We start from the raw sequence: 22,065 nt of genomic DNA, 5'->3' as shown, positions 1-22,065 counted from the left end.
GAGTTTTTGTATAGTGTTAAATACATAAATAAGCAAACTAGGTATGATAAATAATGTAATTAACCTTTAACCTTTTATCTTATTTGTAACAATTCCATTTATTTTTAATTTTTTATTAAGGTTTTATAGGATGCACATCACTGAAAATAAAGTAGGAATTGATCAGTAAAGATTTGGACAAACTAAAGTATGTTTAAATAATTAGGAAGTATCTAACCTTGGATTTATTTGAAATCCCTAAATTTAATTATTTACATATAAAATGATCCTAATAAATATTTTAGTTTGAAATTTACTGCTTATCTGTTTTAATATCCTTAATATATCTTGAAGTTTTCACTTTAGGATTAAGTCTCAACTTTTTAAGCTTTAATCTTATATATATCTCAAATAATTCTTATACAATGTATTACTGACTAATATTCACCTTTAATTTGAAGTCTATTATACTTTTATGCTATGACTCAACAACTTTTAATTACTAATTCAATATATCCACTTTTTAAATAATTATGTTTCGTATTATTCTAATTCTAGTATAGGATTTGGAAGAAATAATGTAAAAATCACTTTAGATGAGAATTCTTTTGAGAGAATTTCCAAGTGCTCATTAAATGATTTAGTCAAATAATTAATTTGAGTATCTACATCTTTTATAGCTGTATTCCAAAAAATCATACTTTTATTGTCAACTTTAACTTTTCTAATAAATGTATTACACATATTTTTATATTTTATATTAAGAGTATCAATTTCATCAATAGAATATTTTCCACTTTTTAAAAATTTATTTGCTGTTTTACGCAAATCTTCCACATCTTTACTTTGCTGTTCGAGTATTGCACACACTGCTGATGCTTTCTTAACTTCTGGTTTTAAGGTATTATTAATAAACTCTCTCGATTGTGTTAAAATATTTTCAAATGAATTTAATAATCCCAACTTCTTAAATCTAAACAAACCACTTTTATTTCTTTTAATTTCAATATATTTTTCAACTTGGTTACACCAATTTGTTAGCTGTCCCATTGATACTTCTAATTGTAAATTCAAGATATATGGTAATTGGGAAAGTTTAGCAGTCTCTAAATCGATTAAATTCAAACTATTGACAATATCAGTCAGTATATCTGATCTTGAATATTTATCTTTAGCTACTTTTTTATTATCTAAATTCTCTACTGGACAATTTGATATAGTTTTTGGGTCTTCACTAACCAACTTTGTACCTGTATTTTTCACATATTCTGCCAATCTTTGAGATGCAATCCCCTGTATCAATGATGTTGATATTCTTCTCTCTTTTGGTTCATAAGGATCAATTGATTGTCTTGGAACATCAATTCTCTTTTTAATATTATTATTATTTATATCTTTACTGTTAGTTTTATTCATTGAGACCATAGCTCCATAAGATCCTGGATAGATACCTGGATATTTAGCCTCTTTTCCGTTATTATTTCCCACAGAAAATCCCTTTTTTGAGTGTACTATAGCTAGGTGGCGACGATAAATCTCCTTATTAGTGTATGCTGAGCCACATTCCTATTAAGGATAAAATATTAATTGATAAGGGCTAAATATAAATGTCAATTAATAAAATACTTACCTCACAAACATGAATTTGCATTTTTTGACAAAGATTAGTCAAAACTTCAAAATAGCTGTTAACTTTACTTTATAGTCTAAAAAGACTCTTGTCTTATGAACCCTAAATGCTAGTTCTTTTCTATAGATACTGTACCGGAATTTGCATGCAAGGCTGATGAAGCGGGCTATTTAAATTTTTACTTAGAATGGTTTTCCTGTCTCCCTACTTAACGCCTACAATTTTAATTTTCGTTATTCATGTAATATTTAGGCTATCAAATATATAATTAATTAAACTCTTCCTAATAAGTAGTCTAGCTGAGAATTTATTATAGTTAACTGGTGACAAACTTTTGAGTCTGGTTTTTCTTTACTTTCTTTTTTGTAAAATTAAATAGAGCTATGCTGACAATCCACGGGATTACAGTCATGCACAAAATGGCATTTCCGAGAGCCTTGGAATTTTCCTTTAAATACTTATTATGTAGGGAATCTGAAATATCTTCACTCTCAACATTGTTTGGTGACAAGTGATATACAAACACGCATACTGCCAAGTCCCCTACTAATCTTGTGCCAAAAAGAGCGGATCCGATTTCTTCAAACATTGAGGAAAGTGCAAATACTGTAGCTCTATGACTAGGAAGGACTATTTCTGATAATATTGGGTGACATGCACCAACTCCTGGCCAAACTGCAAACATACCTATACAGAACGATACAAGCGAAAATGTCCACAATTTGACAGTTTCAGATTTACACTGGGAAGTTAAAATAGGGATATAGGCAATAAAAATAATAATAAAAATACATCTAAATATGAGTGAAATTTGAGCCATTACACTCCTGCCCCTGTATGGTGATATTTGGTGAAATACATCACTAATTAACCCAACAAAAGGTGCAACAATCATGACTGATATCCAGCTTACAGAAACTACAATAGACGCATTAAAACTTGATAAACCTGTACTTTGCAACCACACAAACACAAAATTTAGTGTTTCACGAGGTATTGCATTAACTAATCCCAAAAGAAATATCGCGTGATATTATTTTGGATTTAAAAATATATGACATACTCTTAATATTTGAAAAGATTAGTTTTAACTGAAAATTTGAATTATTATTTATATTAATTGTATCACATTTTAAGAATATTGTTATATATATTAAAAATAAAAAGCACAAAATACTACTAGATCCAAAAGGGTAAAACCAATAATTATATTCACTATTACTTAAATAATTAGAAGTCATACCGGAAATTAATAGAGCTATCTGATGTCCAATTGCTTGATAAAACATTAATCTTCCGAAATATTTGCTTCTTGAGTATTCTTCACTAGTTTCTGATATAATCTTTTGGGATAGAGACCCAAAGCTTGCAGAAAAAAATCCACAAAGGCACATAATATAGCATAGATACTCATAATTACAAATAGATAAAAGAAACATACATAAACCCAATGAACCTAATGAATATTTCATAATAAATGAAGTATCAAAATTATCAACTAGTAGGCCACAAAAAGGACATGCTACAGTAAATGTAGCTTTATGAAAGAAAATTACAGTTCCTAATATAACGAGATTCAAACCCACTTTTCTTTCAAGTACGAGATAATTTGCAGGAATTAATTGATTAATGAAACCATAAATAGCTCCATAAAGTAATATGCAATTAATCTGTGTGGCATACAACGATAATTTCCTATAAAAAACCTTTATTAATTCATTCCATATAATCTCCATATTAATCCAACATGATATTATACTAGATGTATATTTCTTATAAAAATTTCAAAATATGAATTATCTTTGGAAATATTTACACAATTTTCTATAACATCGTCAATAATACTTACTACTGTTTCACAGTCTGAAATGTTCTCGTAGGAATTTTGGAATTCTTTAGAATTAAATTTGTATAGACCGTTCATCCAATCATAGTCATATATATCAATTTCTACCTCAAAGTTCTTAATTCTACCTTTTTACTTAAGTACATAAATGGAAGTATCGCTAAATTAGCGCCTTTAAGTGTCAGGTCATTCCCGATTATTGGATACGCGGTCTACTAGATATAAATTTCCTTTCAAGAAAAAAAAGTATTTTTGGAAATTACATCAACATAAAACCTAAGTGATAAAGACATCATATTACACAAGATTCAGTATTTTCTATAACATATATTCAAACTTAAGGAATAATTCTTTCTCAATGTGTGGATAGTTGGCTATACAAAAATTTTGTTTAAAAAGTGCCACTAATCTAGTTAATGACATTGATTAAAGTAGTGCTGTTATTTTAATTGCTAAATTATTGGGAAGAGAAGACAAAGATGGACCATCTAAATAATCTTACTAATATTAAATTTAGGAAATATTATTCCCGCCATCTATAAATACCCTAAATATTGGATCTTGTGCGAGAAACAGTGACATGGACTGATTGGAATAAATTGATCTAACGAGTGAAACTAGCAAATATTTACATTTATATATAAAGTAAGCTGCAGTAGTAAAAAAAATTAAATACAGCTTACTCAAAGGAGAGAGTATAGTTTGAGTACAATAATAAAATTTGCTGAAAAGTCTGGAACTCTACGTCTTTCTTTGTACAACTTTTATATAATGAATTACTACATAACTTTGGGATTAGCTCACTTGCTATTATTTATAATTGGAAGCTGTACATGTGCACCATACCTCACAAAGTCAGCTAATCTTATTAATGTAGCTAGAGCAGCAAAACAAATTAAAAGACCTTTATCTGATGTTAAAAGTATAAATACTCAGGTATTAGTTAACTATGGACCAGTTTCTTCTGCAATTGATACAAGAAGTGTAAAAAGGTCTACGCAGTTTTTTGGTCCACAAGTTCAAGCAGATATTCCACCATTACCTAGAATAGATCGTATTGATTTTACAAGATTTCTTCATGCACCTGCCGATTTAAATTTAGTTGGAGTTGAAGAAGCTTGGGATAATACAACTCATCAAGTTGTTGTTTCTACTGAAGGTGATATTGAGTATAGTGTGAAAAGTAAATTAAGAGTTGAAATGCTGAAAAAGCGTGGATATTCCGTCAGAGTCGGAAAAATAGATGAAGTTCATGCAATTAGAATTAGACCAGATTATAATCCCGAAAAGTATATGGTAAACTATCCAGGTGGACAATTTGTAGTACCAACAGTTGATGAAAAGGGGAAACCTTTACCAGAGGGGCATATTCAAGCTTTAATGTCTAGGGTTACTCAATTTGATACTCAAACGATGCTTGGCCCTTATCCAGGAACTACAGGGGATTATTTAAAAAGTAGATATACAAGTCAGATAATGATGCCAGAGATGGGTAATTTAAATGCTGGTTCAGGTTTTCCATCGTTTATAGGACCAATGAGTGGTGGAGTATTTCCTTTCAGTAACATTGGAAAAACAGGACAATCAGAATTGAAATTACCAGGTTATGGAGTTGGTCCTGGTTTTATTGGAAAAACCGGCTTGTATATGCCAGGGAGTTTTTCAAATATTCGTCAATATCTGGATGAAAGTGATCCTAATTTTCCATTTCTTGTTGTTTGGGACCCAAAAAAACTTTCTGCTTCTTTGACATCTCCAGAAGATATAAATCCTAAATATGAAAGATTTGAAAAAGTTAAAACAGGTGGTCATAAAATGTGGATATCATCACGTGGTAGAATAAGCCTTGAAGTTCAGGGAAGAGCATTAGATCTTGCAATTCGTGGTTATAGGGTATTCATTATACCTCCAATTAATTTTGTTTCAACACCAGATTTTCCTGGATTAGCTTCACTTTCTAATATAGTTCCAAATATTGAGGGAATTTTATTAACTCCTGATAATGATTCTTCAAGATGGCCATTAATGGGTTTGAGGTTTCAATCCGGTGATTTAATAGTAGAAGCTGTAGGATGGCAGGGAAGTAATATGTTACCTCCTATATTGACTGAAAGTATTTTACTATTAAGTAAATTTAATCCCCAAAGAGTAATTATTAAAGATATTACTGGGTCTTTTTGGCAAGTATCAGGACCTCACAAAGCCAAATTATTGCAGAATTTTGTTTTACCACCAATTACAAAACCAGGATTTTCGACATCTATGCCTCAGTTTACTTCTGGTAAAGGTCCTGATAACCGTGGGCATCGTTTTGGTCGTTTTAAAAAGAGAATGAGTGGAGTTGCAATTTGGGGAAGGTCTGCTGCTGATGTCGGCCCTAATATGATATCACCTGGAAGTAGACATGGTGCTACTGATACTGGTAGATTAATGCCAATTAAACCTGTTGGTCTTTTTAGAGACACCAATGAATGTGTAGCTCTTCAGAAATATGGTAGAGAACCTTATAAACTTGGCTTAATAACCACTTTAGGGGCTGGTAAACTTTATGATATGGCTGTTGCATCAACACTTGCATTACGTAAACATTTTGGTTTTATATTTGTAGAAGATGTTTGCTTATCATTAAGAATAATAATTACTATGTATGATGAAATGCGCAATAATATTCAATGTGCTAATGTATTTAAGGCTGTATTAAGTTCTATTAATAGTAGTTATTTTGATGATTTTCTGAAAAAAGATATTTGCCAAGATATCCTCAAGATGCCAGTATTACCATCAGTAGATCTAAGACCTATTAATTTAGCAATACTTGATCCTCGTCAAATAGCTATTTATTATAATCTAGAAGTATTTCCAAAAGTTGCTCCTTATACTGCTCGTCTATTAGGTAATGGTGTTTATCAATCAGCAGCTCTTCAGGAAGCTATTAGCTCTTCTAAGCTTTCACATGGTATTGATAAGGAAATTTACAGAGATGTATGCTCTGAAGTTTGTTATACTTTGCAGGAAATCAGTCCATTTGAGATTGCAACAGCAGAGCAGTGTATAGAATCTATTCGAGCAGTGTTTGGGCTTCATTATAATAGTTGGGAAGTTGTATCTGACCAAGATCTTATGGATGTTTGCATTAAGTCTGGTTACAAATCAGATATCTCTAAAGATATCATTAAATTTAGTAAAATCCGTGAAATATTTTTATTAGATAAGGAAGATGCAATTCTAAGGCCTTATCATTTCCCAGATATTGGTATAGTGGAATCTAAAATGAAAACTTATAAATATTGGTGTACAAAGATCACAAGTGAAGGAAAATGTGTTGCATCTGATCTAGCCAAGAAGTGTAATGGATTATCTGTTATTAGTGTTAATAGAGCTCAACTTCTAGCATATGTTGTTGAAAAGTTCATGTTAAAGATGAAGTCTAAGGGATTTCCTGATGCAACAACAAATATGATGTGCAGTATTTTCACTTCAAAAACCACTGGTATTGATATTGAAGTGGCTGATATAAAAGATAGTAAATTAGATACGATTTATCCTCCATTTTTTGATCATAATGTGGAGATCTTTTTAAGATACTACACAAGTCTTGAAAAGAAATTTATGAGAAATAAAAAATCTGGTAGTATCTTCGAAGCTTTCAGTAAAAAACACAACAAAATAAGCAATACTGATAAATTATTAATTGAATCTTATGAAAATGAAGATTCTGAGAGTTCTGAGAGTTCTGAGAGTTCTGAAAGTTCTGAAAGTTCTCAGAATTCTGAGAATTCCGAGAATTCTGAGAGTTCTGAAAGTTCTCAGAATTCTGAGAGTTCTGAAAGTTCTCAGAATTCTGAGAGTTCTGAGAATTCTAGAAGTTCGGATAAATCTAGTTAGGCTACATCCTAAAAAGAACTGGCCAACTTATGGGAAATTTGTACTCATAAATGGGCAGACTTCTAGAGATGAAAATTCTGGAGCCCTTTTACTTAAAAAGTGGTGGTATTAAACCCCAATCTATGACATGTGTTTAGTAAAAACTCCATAAATTCATTGTGAGATATAAAGAGCAATCTTGCCTAGATTCATGAGTTTACTATTATTAATTTCGTAAATTTATCTTAAGTATAGTATCTTAGCACAATAACACTACATTTTAAAGTACCTGTCTAGTTGTTTTTTTAGAAGCGGCGTTTTGCATTATTTACATTAAATTTGTACATTTTTCTAATGTTATACAATGATGATATATGTGATGATACTTTAAAGCATATAGTTCTTACATTTAAAGGTAATTTGGAGAGTTCTATACCGAGGCTATTAGGAGATAATAAAGAAATTTATCGACCCAACAACATCACACTAAATTACTCTATAAGGGTTTCAGATGAACAGGAAATGACGACATTAGATAATGAACACTGTATTGAATGTACTAAAAAGTTCTGTAACATACCTTCACCTCCAATTACTGAAATTGGATTTAACTACTACAAGGCAAAATCCTCTAACGGAGATACACCAGTGTATCAAAGACGTCTCAATCCTGATCAAATCAAAGATTTCGAAAACTTTTTGGGATCTGTTAATAATGATGATTTTGCATCAACTTTAGTGTCTTGGTATATATCAGGTTTTTATACTGGGTACTATGCAGCTCTAAAGCATGGCAAGCCTACATGAGCTACAGAGATCATAAAATACTATTGGGGGCAATTAGATAGATAAGTGAATGAATAATTATATCTGATTTTAGTAAAATCTCAACATATCTTTGTGAATATAATTTTATTAAATAAAGATAAGCCATGCAATATTTAAAATTGTAGGGATTATGATTAATCCATAACTTTGAAATGTATGAATATATCAATATATTGACATATATAGCTAATAAATATTATTTGGATAAGAATGAGGAGTTTTGGCGAGATTTATAGATAAATAATTAATTTCCTTTAAATATTAGAAGAATATAAAAAAGATGAAGGTAGTATAACGTATGGTAGTACAATATTGGATTTATTGTAGGTACCAAAGGTATTTATTATAAATGTGAATGTAACTTATAGTATGTAAAATATATCTATAAATAACTAGATATTTCTAAATTGAGATACAAAGATAGTTATATATGTAGTCAAATTCTTAATATTCACGGAACTAGCTGAGTTTTAGACTAATAAGAATGGTGAGTATATTTGAATGTTTTAATAAGCTACTTGTAGCTATTGAATACTGGTAAATATATAATATTATAATAATTCAATTCCACAAAGTGTACAGTATTTTATATGTGATTAAAACTAGTATGTATCTAATATATACATAACTAAAAGAGACTAAATTTCATATTTTAAAGTATTGCATTTTCACAGTATTTAACATTAATATGCACTAAATCTAATAAGACTAGTATTAATAAACTTATTTCACAGTTACAATATTACTGGGAACTTAAAGATAATCATATCTTCAGTACTTTCACTAAGAAAATAAAATAGCTTATTTCCTTTTTATTTTGCTTTGCCTTGATTAGCAACTGCTTCCATTCTCTTTTTTAACTCATCCTCATTAACTAAGTAATACTTCTTTATTGGTTTTAGCTCACTATCTAATTCATAAACTAATGGACATCCTGTTGGAATATTCAATTCAAGTACTTCTTCAGGTGTCAATTTTTCTAGCAAGTATACTAAAGCACGTAGTGAGTTCCCATGGGCAGATACCAGAACAGATTTTCCTTGTAAAATTGAATGTGCAATAGTATCTTCAAAATATGGTTTTACGCGTTCTACAGTATCTTTTAGACATTCAGTTGTTGGTAAACATATAGAAGGAAATCCATGATAAATTTTGTCATTTCCAGGCCAACGTTCATCAGTCTTTTCAAGAGATGGTGGTGGAACATCAAAGCTTCTCCTCCAAATCTTAACTTGATCTTCACCAAATTTAGTTGCTGTTTCAGACTTATTTAACCCTTGTAAAGCACCATAATGTCTTTCATTCAAACGCCAACTATTTATTATTGGACAGTTAATATTATCAAGCTCCTTTAGAACTTCCCAAGTAGTCCTTATAGCTCGTTTTAGCACTGATGTATATACTATATCAAATGAGTATCCAGAATCGCGCAACATTTTTCCTGCTTCCTTTGCTTCACAAAGCCCCTGTTCACTTAACCCTACATCTGTCCATCCAGTAAAACGATTCTCCTTGTTCCATTCACTTTCTCCGTGTCGTATTAATACAAGCTTGTAGATCATATTGTTGATATATTTGGAAATCAAGACTATTGTATTTTAGTATAAAAGTAAATAAGTTAGGTTTACTTAAAAAAAAGTACTCTAGAAATGCTTATTTAAAGCTTTAGAAATCTCCTTATATTATAAATTTATCTTTAATATGTTCAATACCAATTTCCTAAGGTCAAGGGGTAGATATTTATATTTTATTAACCCTATGTAAAAAAATTACTGAAATAAAAGAATGGAGGGAAATTACTTACAATGAAGTTTTGATTGTGCTCGGTATTCCAAATAGTTAAGAAAATTGAACTCATTATACAACTTAGATCAGGTAATAGATCTACACACGTGGCGCTAAATATACTAATGGCGCGTAAATCATGCGTTTTCAATATCATGATATTGCCCTTAAAAGTTATAGCCTTAAAGTCACTTTGTTCAACATAGAAAATATAAGGACAGTTATTTTATTAAGCATAGACTATGAAGTTATTTCTAACATAACCTTAATATCAAAACATTTGACAAATATATAGGTACTGATATTTTTGATCTTCAAGTAATAGGTATAGCCGGTATTTGTGAAGATGAAAGAGTCACTACTAAAGATTAAGATAATTTATATTATTAAATATTTCAAATACAGGTCTGTATAATTCAAAATATGGTAAAATATTTGAATAAGTGTTTATAGGGGTAGGATGAAATAATCTTGAAGAGACGTTGTAATCTGTAGTAGGTAGGTAGCGCGATTCAACTTATGAAGGAGCTGGTAATAATTTGTTGCTGTCTTATTGTGGATTTAGAGAGATAAGAAGTTGTTATGAATGAATTGGAAGCATCTAGCAGAGAGCTTTTGGAAGATGACAAGGTAATAGATACTATAGTAGATCTTTTTCATGGAGACAGATGTCTTAAGAAAGCCCGTTTATTAAAAATAAATAATTCCAATGATGAAGATATTGATAAATCAAGCAATTCAGAATGTTCTAGTTACATAAGAAATCCTGTTCTTCACGAACTATTAAGAGGAAGAGATAATAAATTATCAGATTTGGATCGTAGCATTCCGGATCACTTATTATGGAAAGTATCTCAAAAAATGAGTGAAGCTCCAAATCTTTGGAAAACTTTATGGGCCAGAAAATCTTTATTTGATATTATTAAGGGAAGGCCCGAAGATATAAATGTTCATTTTGAGAAACTTTGTTTTCATTATAAGACAATTCGAGACCAAAGAGTCTGTGTATCTGTTGAGGAATATTCACCCCCTCATAACTGGTCTTACTATATTTGGTGGCTGATTGCAAGGAGACCAGAGATGCTAAGACTTTTGCCTAAATTACCAGGTTATACTGCAACATCTATAGCTTCAATGGAATGGAAACTTTTACCATCTTTGAGACCAGATATATTAAGTGAATTTAAATCAAGTATTGAAATTTATAAAGCTTCAAATCCACTTCCAAAATCAGATGAGCCTGCTATGGTCCAACGTGAATATATTCATAATGCAATGATGAACTTAAGAACAAGCTTAAGTGGATTGTTTAGTGAATGGTTAGTACCATATTATAGTGAAAATGTTGAATTAGCAGAAACTCATCTAGATAACTTCCAAAATAAAATATTAAATAATTATAATGCTACTGTTATAAAATCTAATGAAGCACAAAGTTATTCAATATTTGATTCTTTTCCAACTTCATTTTGTAGAGATATAGATAGAACTTCTGTGAAGAAGAAAGGGAACTTGAATATGGTTTTGACACATCAAATACCTCATTTAAATACATCTGATTGTACTTTACAAAATCAAGTATATAATAATGTATTTGTGGAGGAATATAGTAATGTTTCATTGTCTATTGCACCTCCATCTTGCAAAGTTGATATTTATGTTGGTATGCAAGTTCAGTTTGTTTTTGATTTCATTCATTTTGAGAAATCTAATTCAACCATGAATGATAATAATATCTCAGAGATTCAAAATAACATCAAGGATATGAAGTTAAGTACAAATATATTAGAGACTGAGCAAAGAGATATTAATACGAATATAGATATACCTAAAGATAAATATGGATATATATTGGATAAAGACACTATTTTAGAAACTGAACAAAATAATAAAACTGTTACTTATTCAAAAAATAGTAAGTTAGCAGATACAGAAACAATTGAATCTTTAGGAACTGATGAAATTAAAGTAGCTAATGATAAATCTAAAAATCAAATAAATTTAGTATGGATGAGCGGAGTAATTACAGAGTACTCAGAAGTGACTGGTGAAATTTGCATTACTTCTAGTGATCAGAAATATCAAATTAAGACTTTAATAAATTGTTTTGTCCCTCCATCTATACCAGTTGTAGATATTCGTGTTGGATGGTGGAGATTCCCCCCAAGTGAAAGTTCAGATAGGGATCTTGTTCCAGGTTCAGTTGTTTGTATTTTAAAAGAGATATCTAGACAAGAAATGCTCGATGCAGTGGTTATTTCTAAATGTGATCCAAATGAAACCTCTGTAAAAGTTTATTTATTTCAATCAAAGGAAATAGCAACTATATCCCCTAGTCAAATTGTATTCCGTTTAGCTTATGATATCCATCCTACTAGTGGTATATATACTTCTGATTCCACTGTAGATCTCTCTTCATGGTTTTGGTGCATACCTAGACCTTTATCTAGTGATCACCCAAAATCTTCAAAAGGGAGATGGATTATATGGCTAGTTTCATTTATGCTTGATTTAGTAACTAAAGATCCCATGTTATGTCATTGCATTCAACAAGACTTAGTTTTTAACAGAGGATTCTTATGGGACCCTTTACCAATTACATGCTTTACAGAAGCTACTTTATCCAAATATACTTCAGAAACTGATGTTATTTTACATGATGTGGATTCTATTCTTGATATGCCATTAAATCTCCTAATATGACTCTAAGTATTTAGTTCCAATGAGTAGTATGATACTAAATTCATGTTAAAGCTATCTTGTAATTATCTCATTATTTTAAACTAAATTATACCTACACTGTCTCCTCACGCTAGAGTACATAGTATATTGGTATATATTATAGTGCTATAGATTTCATCTTGTAGACAAAATACCCGCCTAATAGGGTTTCCTATTTTGATGGATGGGAAAAACATAAATTCCTTAATTTAGCATGAATTAAAGATACAGATAAGGTATCTGCTATAATATATAAAGTATTTTATAATATACCTTAGCTTCGATGTATTCTACATATATATGACCTGTATAGAAGTGAGAATGTTTAGCTCAAATATACCTTCAGCACTGGATTGTAGCATATACTCCTCAGCTTTACTTAATGAAAGTGGGGAATTTTGTCCTCAGAAATTCAGGGCTGAGTTTTTGAAAGCTTGTGAGCTATCTAAAAAGGGGGGTTCGAGTAATGATGAAGATAAGCAACCAACAAAGAGAACGTTTATGGGGCAGCCAAATGGTAATGAAGACACTACCGCTATAAATATAGTAGGGAATTTACCTAATTTGAATTCTAGTAAATTAGAAGAGGTTACTCAATATGATGATGATTATGATCCCTTTTCAGATCCAATAAGTATAGTAGATGGTTCTATCTCACTAGATTCAAGTCGTTTTTTAAGTTCGAAATATAATCGTGAAGTAGAATCTAGCTTTAAACCAGTTCTATTAAGTGAAAGTGCTGTATTACCTGATGATACTCACCTAGTTAATACGGTGCCAAAAGACCACTTATCTCAGAATAAACTTGTTGCTATATTAGACCTTGATAATACTTTACTACATGCTTATAATTCTACAAAGGTTGGATGTAATATAAATTTGGAAGATTTTATTGGAGCAAACGGGGAGCCAGAGATGTATAAATTTGTACTTCCACAAGATATGAATACACCATATTATCTTAAATTACGACCTGGAGTTCGAGAATTCTTAAATACAATTGCTCCTTATTATATTATGGGTATCTGCACTAATGCTACTAGAGAATATGCAGATGTTATAAGAGCAGTCTTGGACCCAAAGAGAGATAAATTTGGTGATAGAATAGTAGCAAGAGAAAATGTTGATGGGCGAGATACACAGAAAGACTTTAAAAAGATTTGTGTCAATATTGATACACGTGCTATAGTATTATTAGATGATCGCTCAGATGTATGGGATAGTTCATTGGAAATTCAGGTTGTTAAAGCACAGACTTATGAATATTTTGAACATAGAAGAGATGCTCTAAGAGCTCACTATCCTCCACTAACTTCTAACTCAGCTTCCATAGGAGCTACTGGTAGTGCTCCAGGAGATATTTTATCAGCAGCATTATCATCTTTATCTAATGCAAGTGGAGGGAATACTATTGCAGATTATGATCGTCACTTGGATTATTTAATAAAGGTGTTTAAGGAGCTTCATGTAAGATTCTTTTGTTCTCCTGAGACTGCAAGTGTCGGTAATATTTTGCAGACAATGAAAAGTGAGATTTTAGCAAATTGTGTGATCTGCTTTACAGGGTTCTTGAAAGCTGATGAAAAGCCTGCAACAAAGAGTTTACCTTCAACTTGGGGTGATTCTCAAGCTGAAGCTGAAGCAGCATCAATTAGATTGGGGGCAAAGGTTGAAGAGAATCTTGAATCTATGGCTACACATCTTGTTGTACAGAAGACTAACACAGCAAAGTTTCATCAAGCAAAGAATAACCCAGACATTAAAATTGTACATACATTATGGCTTTGGGCTTGTGATGGTCAATGGCAAAGAGTCCCTGAATCTTTATTTGATGGTGAGGTTTTATCTGATAAGTTTAATCAATCCACTGTTTCCCGCCCATGGAATATTCACTGGGAGATATTGGCTCAGAAAGAAGGTAAGGCGGGTATACAAGCAGTGAAATTTAGGCTTAGACAAGAGATAAACTCAAATGTAACTATCTCAGAATATGAACATCCTGCTGCTTGGAGACAGAGTGATGGTGCAAGAATAATGTCACCCAGGGAAATTGTGACTTTGAGGTTTTCTTGAAGGTCTTGAGTACATTTGAAATTAGTTCATTCAGATTATTGGATGGGAATTTATAAGTATATATTTACAAATATATATATGAACAAAACTAACTGTGCATGCACTTTGTGAAAGCTTGTGCAATAATTACAAAACTTCCTGTAGTGTAGAGTACAATAGTTGTGACTTTCTGTGGCTTAGTAATACTTAGGATAGTTTAGATATTTATCATTAACTTTAAGATATGTTTCTAGATGGAAATATCCTAACTGGGACTTTCTTTAATCATATATCACCTTTATCTTTTTTTTTTGCTCTATTAAGTGTCATTACCTATTTAAAGTTAGAGGGATAGACTCAGTCTTGTTTTGGGCCCGCTCCTGTGATCTTAGACACTGACTAATATACTTAGTAGAAAATAGTAATATTGATACATTTGTACCATGAATTTGGATAAATTACTCACAAATGTTGCTAGAGGAGGTCTTGCACTTGGAGTGTTAGGTATTATCCCCTATTCTTGCTTATATACAGTTGATGGAGGTGAGCGAGCCGTAATGTTTAACAGATTCGGGGGTGTGTCTCCAAAACCTGTCTCAGAAGGGACTCATATTGCAATTCCATGGCTCCAAATACCAAAAATTTATGATGTGCGTATTAAACCTAAGGTTATTAATACTACTACAGGGACTAAAGATTTACAGATGGTAAACTTGTCACTTAGGCTCCTATATAGACCTCATATTAAAGCTTTATCACGCTTACATAGGCAATTAGGACCTGATTATGATGAACGTGTACTTCCTTCTGTAGGGAATGAGATATTAAAAGCAGTTGTGGCTAGATATGATGCTGAAAGTCTTCTAACTCAACGTGAACAATTTTGTAAAGATATTAAGGAAGCGATTGTACAAAGAACACAAGAATTTGATATTGTAATGGAAGATGTGGCAATTACTCATTTAACTTATGGTAAAGAATTTGCAAAAGCAATAGAAGATAAACAAGTTGCTGAACAGGAGGCTGAGCGTGTTAAATTTATTGTTCAAAAAGCCGAATATGAGAAACAGGCAGCTATAATTCGTGCAGAAGGTGAAGCTTTAGCTGCAGAGATGATATCTAAGGCTCTAGCGGAGTCTGGTTCAGGTTTGATAAAAATAAGAAGACTTGATGGTGCTAGGGATATTGTAGAAAGTTTAGGGAAGTCTAGAAATGTTACTTTTATACCTGGAAAAGGGCCTCAACTATTGTTTAGTATGCAGACATCTGGTGGGACTTCTGGAGGAACTTCTTTACTTGGGAAAAACTCTTAAGGGCTATAAATAATGTTTTTATACATTTCATTCTGAAATTTAATACTGAAATTCTAGCGTAGGGCTTAATCTTATTATTTTTGATCTATTTTCCTATTTTTAGCAAGGTCAAGTAGTTAAGACTGTATAAGTAGTTGGCGCTGAAGGTATGCACAGGCTATACACACAATCTACAGAATTCCCTTAGTAGAAAACAACTAGCTAAGGAAATTACAAATGAAGTTTAGTAACTCTAGCTATTCTATACTTTCGCAGCAAGTTGACTCTTTAGAATCTAATCTAAGAAGTGGAGGTAATTTCAATTACGGAGAAGGCATTAAGTTTACTTATAATATAACCCCTCCTCGTAAGGGTATAAGTATATGTTTTGGATTTGGTAATATTTTAGCTATATCAAAGGAGAAAATAAGTCTATTTTGTTTATATGATACTTTACTGAAAAATTCAATTGAATCCTTGGCTGTTGACTCAATTCAAAAACTACAGGATACCTCTTGGTATGAGTCAAAAACATCGGATCTATCTATCCATTACAAGTACTTGGAAGAATTACTATCAAAAATAAATGAGGAATTATTATCTGAAACACTTCCAGTTGAGGAGTTTCGACATAATTGTTATGTCAAGCTGTTAATGATGTATATAGATAAGAAACATCTTCCTAACAGTCCAAGTGAGTACCAAGTATTATTCAATAAATTGACTAAATCAAATACAGGAAATATATGGATATGTGTTTGTCATGCAAATGGAAAATCTATGGACCTTATTTCTGAAAGATCGAAACTTGGATTCAAGTGTGCTACAGCTGGTGTAGTAAATACTATTAGGTCTATTTCCGAAAATTATCCAAACTCATACTTACTGTGGATTGATAAATTCGCTCTTAGTGGTCTTTGTGGTGAAAAGGAGTTAAGTCAATGCTATTTTGATTTCGTCAACAATAAAGAACAATTTTTAAATGTTTTACACCCACAAACTCTAAATTGTTCCTGTTTCAGTGATATTTTAGACATGCTATATTTGTGTTCAGCACAACGGCTAGATCACTTTAAAATCAGTTTATATATGCTTGAGTTATGGCCATTTTATGTATATACACTAGTTTCAACTTTAGGTACTTCTCATATAGGTTCTAGAAAATGGCTCTCTATGTTGGCTCAATCCTTCCAAGATGAAATTGTAGCTTGTAAATCCAAACTTTCTCTACACGAAAAAATATTTGGATTTCAATTCTGTCAAATACTATTAACACAGCTTAAAGAGCTTCCAATAGGTATAAATGTTAGGAATATACTTCAGTATGTCCATCTTATGGACATTTCAAAAGCTATAATGACAAGCACAAACAAAATTAAAACATTTCAATATAATGTTAACTCCTTATTTCATAGATATTTATATATTCATTTAATTGCATCTGATATTGGTTGCTACAAAGTAGCTTTAAAATATTTGGATATTATTACTGAAGAATCATTAAACTTAAATATAGAAGATTCTTCCTCTTTAAACAATTTACGACGGTATATCCAAGATTTGAAAAATCGTATAATAAAAGGAAGATTTGAATATAATAGAAAAGTACCAGATATAAATTTTGACAGAAATCATATATATACCAAACAAACAAATTCAAACAGTAGGTTTCCTAATAGTAATAAAACAATTCATAACAGTAGTAAATCATCATGGTTAGTTGGATGGGTATCAAGTAGCTTCAAAAAAGCCTTTGGAACTGAAGAGGAAAGATGGTCAGGGGTTGAAAACACTTTTTATTATGATAAAGAGTTGAAACAATGGTGTCAGAGAGGTGTACAAGTCAGTGAATTAAATCAGCAATCTGTAGATACAATTACAAACAACCAAAAACTACCAAACATACCCCCACCTGCTTCAGTAAGTACATCTCGATCAGCACATACATCAAATATAAGTAGCATTACTGGTGTTAGATCTCGTTATGTTGATGTGTTGCATAGTCAACAGAACAAATAGTTCACTACAGTGTGGAATATCATAATACTTACGAAAACATTAATAGGCAAGTCTAGTCAACCAGAGACTTACTAGTTATGGGTATTTGAATACTAGAACATTATATTGATAATATCTAATACAAAAATTTTATATATCACTGCCTGGACATGACACCTTTATTGCATCTGCTTCCCAGCTTTGATAACTTCATCTACTAAAAGTAGTTGCTGAGCAAGAGTAGGAGCAATACTTAGGATTTGTCTCTTGACACAATAATTATCAATAACACCATCAATTATGGGGTAAAATGGTTCACCAGTTGTAAGATCTATACCCAAAGGCTGATTAGATTTCTGTAGAGCATCAAGAGTATTTAATGTAATTTCTTGTGGATCCAAAGCTGCATTTTCAGCTAAAGTTTTGGGTATTGCAAGAAATGCCTCCGCTAAAATATCTACTCCAAACTTAGACTTGCCATGAACTTCTTTACGAATATTTTGTAGATGTTGATATGCCATTAATTCAAATGCACCTGCTCCTGGAATAATATATTTATCATCAATAGCATTTTTCACAGCTCTCAGTCCATCACGAATAGCATCCTTAACTTGAGTAATACTGTGATCATTAGGGCCTATGATAAGAATACAACAGCTTTTGCAATCATTAACCCCCTCTATAAAAGTAAATTTATCTTCTCCAATACTTTTTTCATAGACGTGATCTGCCCATCCTAGATCTTCAATTGATAGATCCTCTACAGAATTCATAGCATTCCCACCACAAGCTAAAGTTAGACGTTCCATATTTCTCCTCTTAACCCTTCTGAGGGCTAAGATATCTTCCTGGGCTAACATGCTTAGTGATGGAGGATCTATTCCCTTCTGATTTAATACAACAAAAGAGCTTCCAGGTTTTAGTTCACAAACTTTACGCTTAAGTTCAATAATTCTTCTGACTTTTTCATCTGTGAAGGCTCTTTCAGCTTCAACTAAGCGTTCTCTTTGTACTGCAGAAGAATACATAAAAGATGATGTAACTTCACTTTTCTCATATTCCAAAGAGACATTCAATGTCAAGATAAAGCATTTTCTAAGATCCTTAGGCATATCTGGATGTCTAGCTCCATGATCTAAAACCATCCCTCGTATTAAACGTGTTTCAGATGTCAGTCCATGTTTCATTGGGAGAACTTCTACCATATGAAGATCAACTGGAACATGAGACTCCTTATCTAGCACAATCAAAACAGCATCTGTAACAATATCTGATAAAGAATCAGCAATTGCATGAGACAGTTTAGTTCTTAGTGATGTTTGTGCTACTCGCTGTAGCATCTCGCGATCATCATATGAAATTGGACTCTTTACTTCATCTAATAAATTAATTAAGGCTTTTCTACCAATATCAATACCTTCACAGAGTAATTGTGGGTGGACTGATTCAGTTACAAAACGTTCAGCTTGTTTAAGTATTTCCCCTATTATAATTACTATAGAAGTTGTCCCATCACCAGAAATATCATCCTGAGCGGTGGCAGCCCTTGCTATCATAGAAGCTGTAGGATGTTGAATCTGCATTTCATTTAATAGAACACATCCATCTTTTGTTACTTTAATTTGTCCTCCACCTCCAACTAGCATTTTTAAAGTGCCACGTGGCCCCAAATTAGATTTTATAACCTTTTGAAGACCCTTTGCAGCATGAAAATTAGCAGCAAAAGCTACAGACTTCCGTAAAATATCTGCTTTTGGATTTAATACTGAAATTGATGCCATTATTCTTTAAATTAGATACCTAATTATAAGTCCAGGTTCTTATTCTTTACAGCTTTACCCGTCCCACAGGGGGCGGTATCTTTGTCCCCGTCTCGAATAATTTTATTACAAATTAGAGTGCACCTTTATATCTTAATTATTTATGAATTATATTACGGACTTCCTTATATCTGTATGTGCAATCTTAGTGGGTTTTAATTTCCACTCTTATATTACAAAAGGTAAGTCTTGGAAATATGAACATTTTGCAAATTTCTAGAGCCTAAATTGAAATCTTCTCATCATTTATATATTCTAATTAATATCTCTAGATATATTACAAGTGTACAATTTGACTATAATAAATCCAGATTCTTGTATTCAACTCATATTTAGAATCGTTGGTGTATTTACAGTATTCCTTATATTAACTAAGAATATCATTAAATCTTTCAAACCTATTTCAACTCATCTACAGCATACAGTAGAGCCACGGGCAGTTTATGAGGCTTATTGCTTCAGTAGACCTAATCTTACACCTTGTGGCATATCTAGAAGCAGAGCACTTAATAATATTGAGGAAAATCCACTAGAAATCTATTTGAAGGATTATGATACTGTAACATATATTTAGATACTTCCAAATCTAGTCTAAATGTGCAGTTCTTTTGTAGAAATATTACTTATAGTTAAAATAAAAACTTTTAAAAATTAATTTGCAAAATCTAAGTGCCTTGTCCACCCATAATAATATTATTAATAGGGATAAACACAAGTTTGACGGAATATCCAATAAATCCCATTAAAAAGAACCCAATAGTACAAGCATAAGCTACATTCCTGAATTCTATAAATATAAATAAATACACTTCAGGTATATAATCTCATTTATATTTAATAAAAGAGGAAAACTCACCTTTAGCATCTGGTTTAGTACAGCGTCTTACTAGCCTAATACTATCTAAAGTCAGCTCTTGAACGCCTTGAAATATGTATCCAACAGGGTTGGACTTTTCTAGCAAAAAAGCTGGTAAGTTGACCATTCTATGCCAAAGATATACAATAAAGCAAAGTTCTTTAAACTAAAGAGTACCCACTACTATCCTAGCTTGCCTACAAAGTAGACGGTAAAGAACCGCTCCACTAAGATGAATACCCGGATCTGACAACATGGCTGTAACCTATCACGTGATTAGAACTTACTTTACAAACTTTTCTAATATCTAAATTATAAAGACATTTTACTATAATAAATAAATGTATATATATATGATAAATTCTATTAATAATATGAACCTCTAAGATATCTATAATCTAAAGATGTATTATTACTTCTCATAGTAATATCAAGAATCCTTTAAATCCTTACATGACCAATAAAAAATCTATAACTAATTACTAACAATCTAATACTATAAATATATTTCTTCAAAAAATGTATTAGAAATACTACAAAGTAGGAATGTTCTAGGCTAGGTATTATTGAATAGTATAAGTTATCCAATAATCACTTATCCAAACATGACACTTCAAAATTAAGCTGACCTATAATGTCTAACATTTCTATTAAGTCCTCTTCTGAAAATCTCTTATCACAGTTTTGAATTGAACAGTGGAGATCTACTAAATGTTTTGGCCTTAGATCTAAAACCTGTATAATTTCCAGCATAGTCAGACCAAATTTTGAATATAGTTTTTGAGTTATATCATATATAGTTTGTTCATATTTCAGCATATTTTCGACATTATGAAATGCCTTTAGATACCAAAGGATACTTTTATATAAGAATAATGTTGAGGAATAAGCTTCATCATCTCTTTTCACGTCGTTAATATTCTCATCATCTACATGATCCCCAACTTTTGTTAAGTGTTCATATACTTCATAACAGCTTAAGGGAACCCATGAAGATAGGTCAACCTTCATATATCAATGCTTACTAACAAATTCACTTTTAATAGAATATACTTAGCCAAGCCCATATTCAGCGGGAATTTTGAGACAATTAACAGGTACTGGCTCGTGAAACAAATATAAATGACTAAGATTTTATATATACAATTTTGTAGTGATAGTAAGTAATTAGCTGAATAATTCTTATATTTAATATATTTTAAAACTGATCTTGTTAATGTAATGTATTTTGAATTGTGAACAATTTTTTTGTTCCTGTCTCTTCCAGCACAAATTTATACTTGAACAAAATCCATTTTAAGATTTAAGTTTTTAAACTTTAATATATAATATTGACAAAATAGTTAGATTAAATTATCGATTATGATACAAATAAGATCTTTTTTGTTTTTAAG

General features: G+C 31.3%; 12 protein-coding genes across 12 annotated transcripts; 6 read left to right on the top strand and 6 right to left on the bottom strand.

Moving 5' to 3' along the window:
- Positions 1-522: 522 nt before the first annotated feature.
- cand_012340 (zinc C2H2 type domain-containing protein) lies at positions 523-1,630 on the bottom strand (the record flags this gene model as incomplete). The annotated part of the gene is made up of 2 exons (XM_067211472.1): positions 523-1,545; positions 1,610-1,630. 2 exons carry the CDS (start codon positions 1,628-1,630, stop codon positions 523-525), a joined length of 1,044 nt encoding a protein of 347 aa, XP_067066991.1.
- Positions 1,631-1,925: 295 nt separating this feature from the next.
- On the bottom strand, positions 1,926-3,533 carry cand_012330 (uncharacterized protein; the record flags this gene model as incomplete). Its single annotated transcript, XM_067211471.1, has 4 exons — positions 1,926-2,351; positions 2,433-2,614; positions 2,673-3,381; positions 3,459-3,533. 4 exons carry the CDS (start codon positions 3,531-3,533, stop codon positions 1,926-1,928), a joined length of 1,392 nt encoding a protein of 463 aa, XP_067066990.1.
- Positions 3,534-4,226: 693 nt separating this feature from the next.
- Positions 4,227-7,340, top strand: cand_012320 (uncharacterized protein; the record flags this gene model as incomplete). Its single annotated transcript, XM_067211470.1, has 1 exon — positions 4,227-7,340. The coding sequence occupies one exon, from the start codon at positions 4,227-4,229 to the stop codon at positions 7,338-7,340; it is 3,114 nt and encodes a 1,037-aa protein (XP_067066989.1).
- A 333-nt stretch (positions 7,341-7,673) lies between these two features.
- cand_012310 (uncharacterized protein) lies at positions 7,674-8,126 on the top strand (the record flags this gene model as incomplete). Its single annotated transcript, XM_067211469.1, has 1 exon — positions 7,674-8,126. The coding sequence occupies one exon, from the start codon at positions 7,674-7,676 to the stop codon at positions 8,124-8,126; it is 453 nt and encodes a 150-aa protein (XP_067066988.1).
- An 833-nt stretch (positions 8,127-8,959) lies between these two features.
- On the bottom strand, positions 8,960-9,709 carry cand_012300 (phosphoglycerate mutase 1 family protein; the record flags this gene model as incomplete). The annotated part of the gene is made up of 1 exon (XM_067211468.1): positions 8,960-9,709. The coding sequence occupies one exon, from the start codon at positions 9,707-9,709 to the stop codon at positions 8,960-8,962; it is 750 nt and encodes a 249-aa protein (XP_067066987.1).
- An 805-nt stretch (positions 9,710-10,514) lies between these two features.
- On the top strand, positions 10,515-12,635 carry cand_012290 (uncharacterized protein; the record flags this gene model as incomplete). The annotated part of the gene is made up of 1 exon (XM_067211467.1): positions 10,515-12,635. The coding sequence occupies one exon, from the start codon at positions 10,515-10,517 to the stop codon at positions 12,633-12,635; it is 2,121 nt and encodes a 706-aa protein (XP_067066986.1).
- A 318-nt stretch (positions 12,636-12,953) lies between these two features.
- On the top strand, positions 12,954-14,726 carry cand_012280 (NLI interacting factor-like phosphatase family protein; the record flags this gene model as incomplete). The annotated part of the gene is made up of 1 exon (XM_067211466.1): positions 12,954-14,726. The coding sequence occupies one exon, from the start codon at positions 12,954-12,956 to the stop codon at positions 14,724-14,726; it is 1,773 nt and encodes a 590-aa protein (XP_067066985.1).
- Positions 14,727-15,148: 422 nt separating this feature from the next.
- cand_012270 (prohibitin 1) lies at positions 15,149-16,018 on the top strand (the record flags this gene model as incomplete). Its single annotated transcript, XM_067211465.1, has 1 exon — positions 15,149-16,018. One exon carries the CDS (start codon positions 15,149-15,151, stop codon positions 16,016-16,018), a length of 870 nt encoding a protein of 289 aa, XP_067066984.1.
- Positions 16,019-16,234: 216 nt separating this feature from the next.
- On the top strand, positions 16,235-18,016 carry cand_012260 (uncharacterized protein; the record flags this gene model as incomplete). The annotated part of the gene is made up of 1 exon (XM_067211464.1): positions 16,235-18,016. The coding sequence occupies one exon, from the start codon at positions 16,235-16,237 to the stop codon at positions 18,014-18,016; it is 1,782 nt and encodes a 593-aa protein (XP_067066983.1).
- A 158-nt stretch (positions 18,017-18,174) lies between these two features.
- cand_012250 (TCP-1 CPN60 chaperonin family protein) lies at positions 18,175-19,776 on the bottom strand (the record flags this gene model as incomplete). The annotated part of the gene is made up of 1 exon (XM_067211463.1): positions 18,175-19,776. One exon carries the CDS (start codon positions 19,774-19,776, stop codon positions 18,175-18,177), a length of 1,602 nt encoding a protein of 533 aa, XP_067066982.1.
- A 704-nt stretch (positions 19,777-20,480) lies between these two features.
- Positions 20,481-20,798, bottom strand: cand_012240 (protein translocation SEC61 gamma subunit; the record flags this gene model as incomplete). The annotated part of the gene is made up of 2 exons (XM_067211462.1): positions 20,481-20,602; positions 20,672-20,798. The coding sequence occupies 2 exons, from the start codon at positions 20,796-20,798 to the stop codon at positions 20,481-20,483; spliced, it is 249 nt and encodes an 82-aa protein (XP_067066981.1).
- Positions 20,799-21,262: 464 nt separating this feature from the next.
- On the bottom strand, positions 21,263-21,682 carry cand_012230 (uncharacterized protein; the record flags this gene model as incomplete). The annotated part of the gene is made up of 1 exon (XM_067211461.1): positions 21,263-21,682. The coding sequence occupies one exon, from the start codon at positions 21,680-21,682 to the stop codon at positions 21,263-21,265; it is 420 nt and encodes a 139-aa protein (XP_067066980.1).
- Between the last annotated feature and the right edge of the window lie 383 nt (positions 21,683-22,065).

Source organism: Cryptosporidium andersoni, assembly GCF_001865355.1.
Source record: "Cryptosporidium andersoni isolate 30847 chromosome Unknown contig_19, whole genome shotgun sequence".
Lineage (NCBI taxonomy): Eukaryota > Apicomplexa > Conoidasida > Eucoccidiorida > Cryptosporidiidae > Cryptosporidium > Cryptosporidium andersoni.
This window is presented reverse-complemented; position numbering and strand designations above follow the sequence as displayed.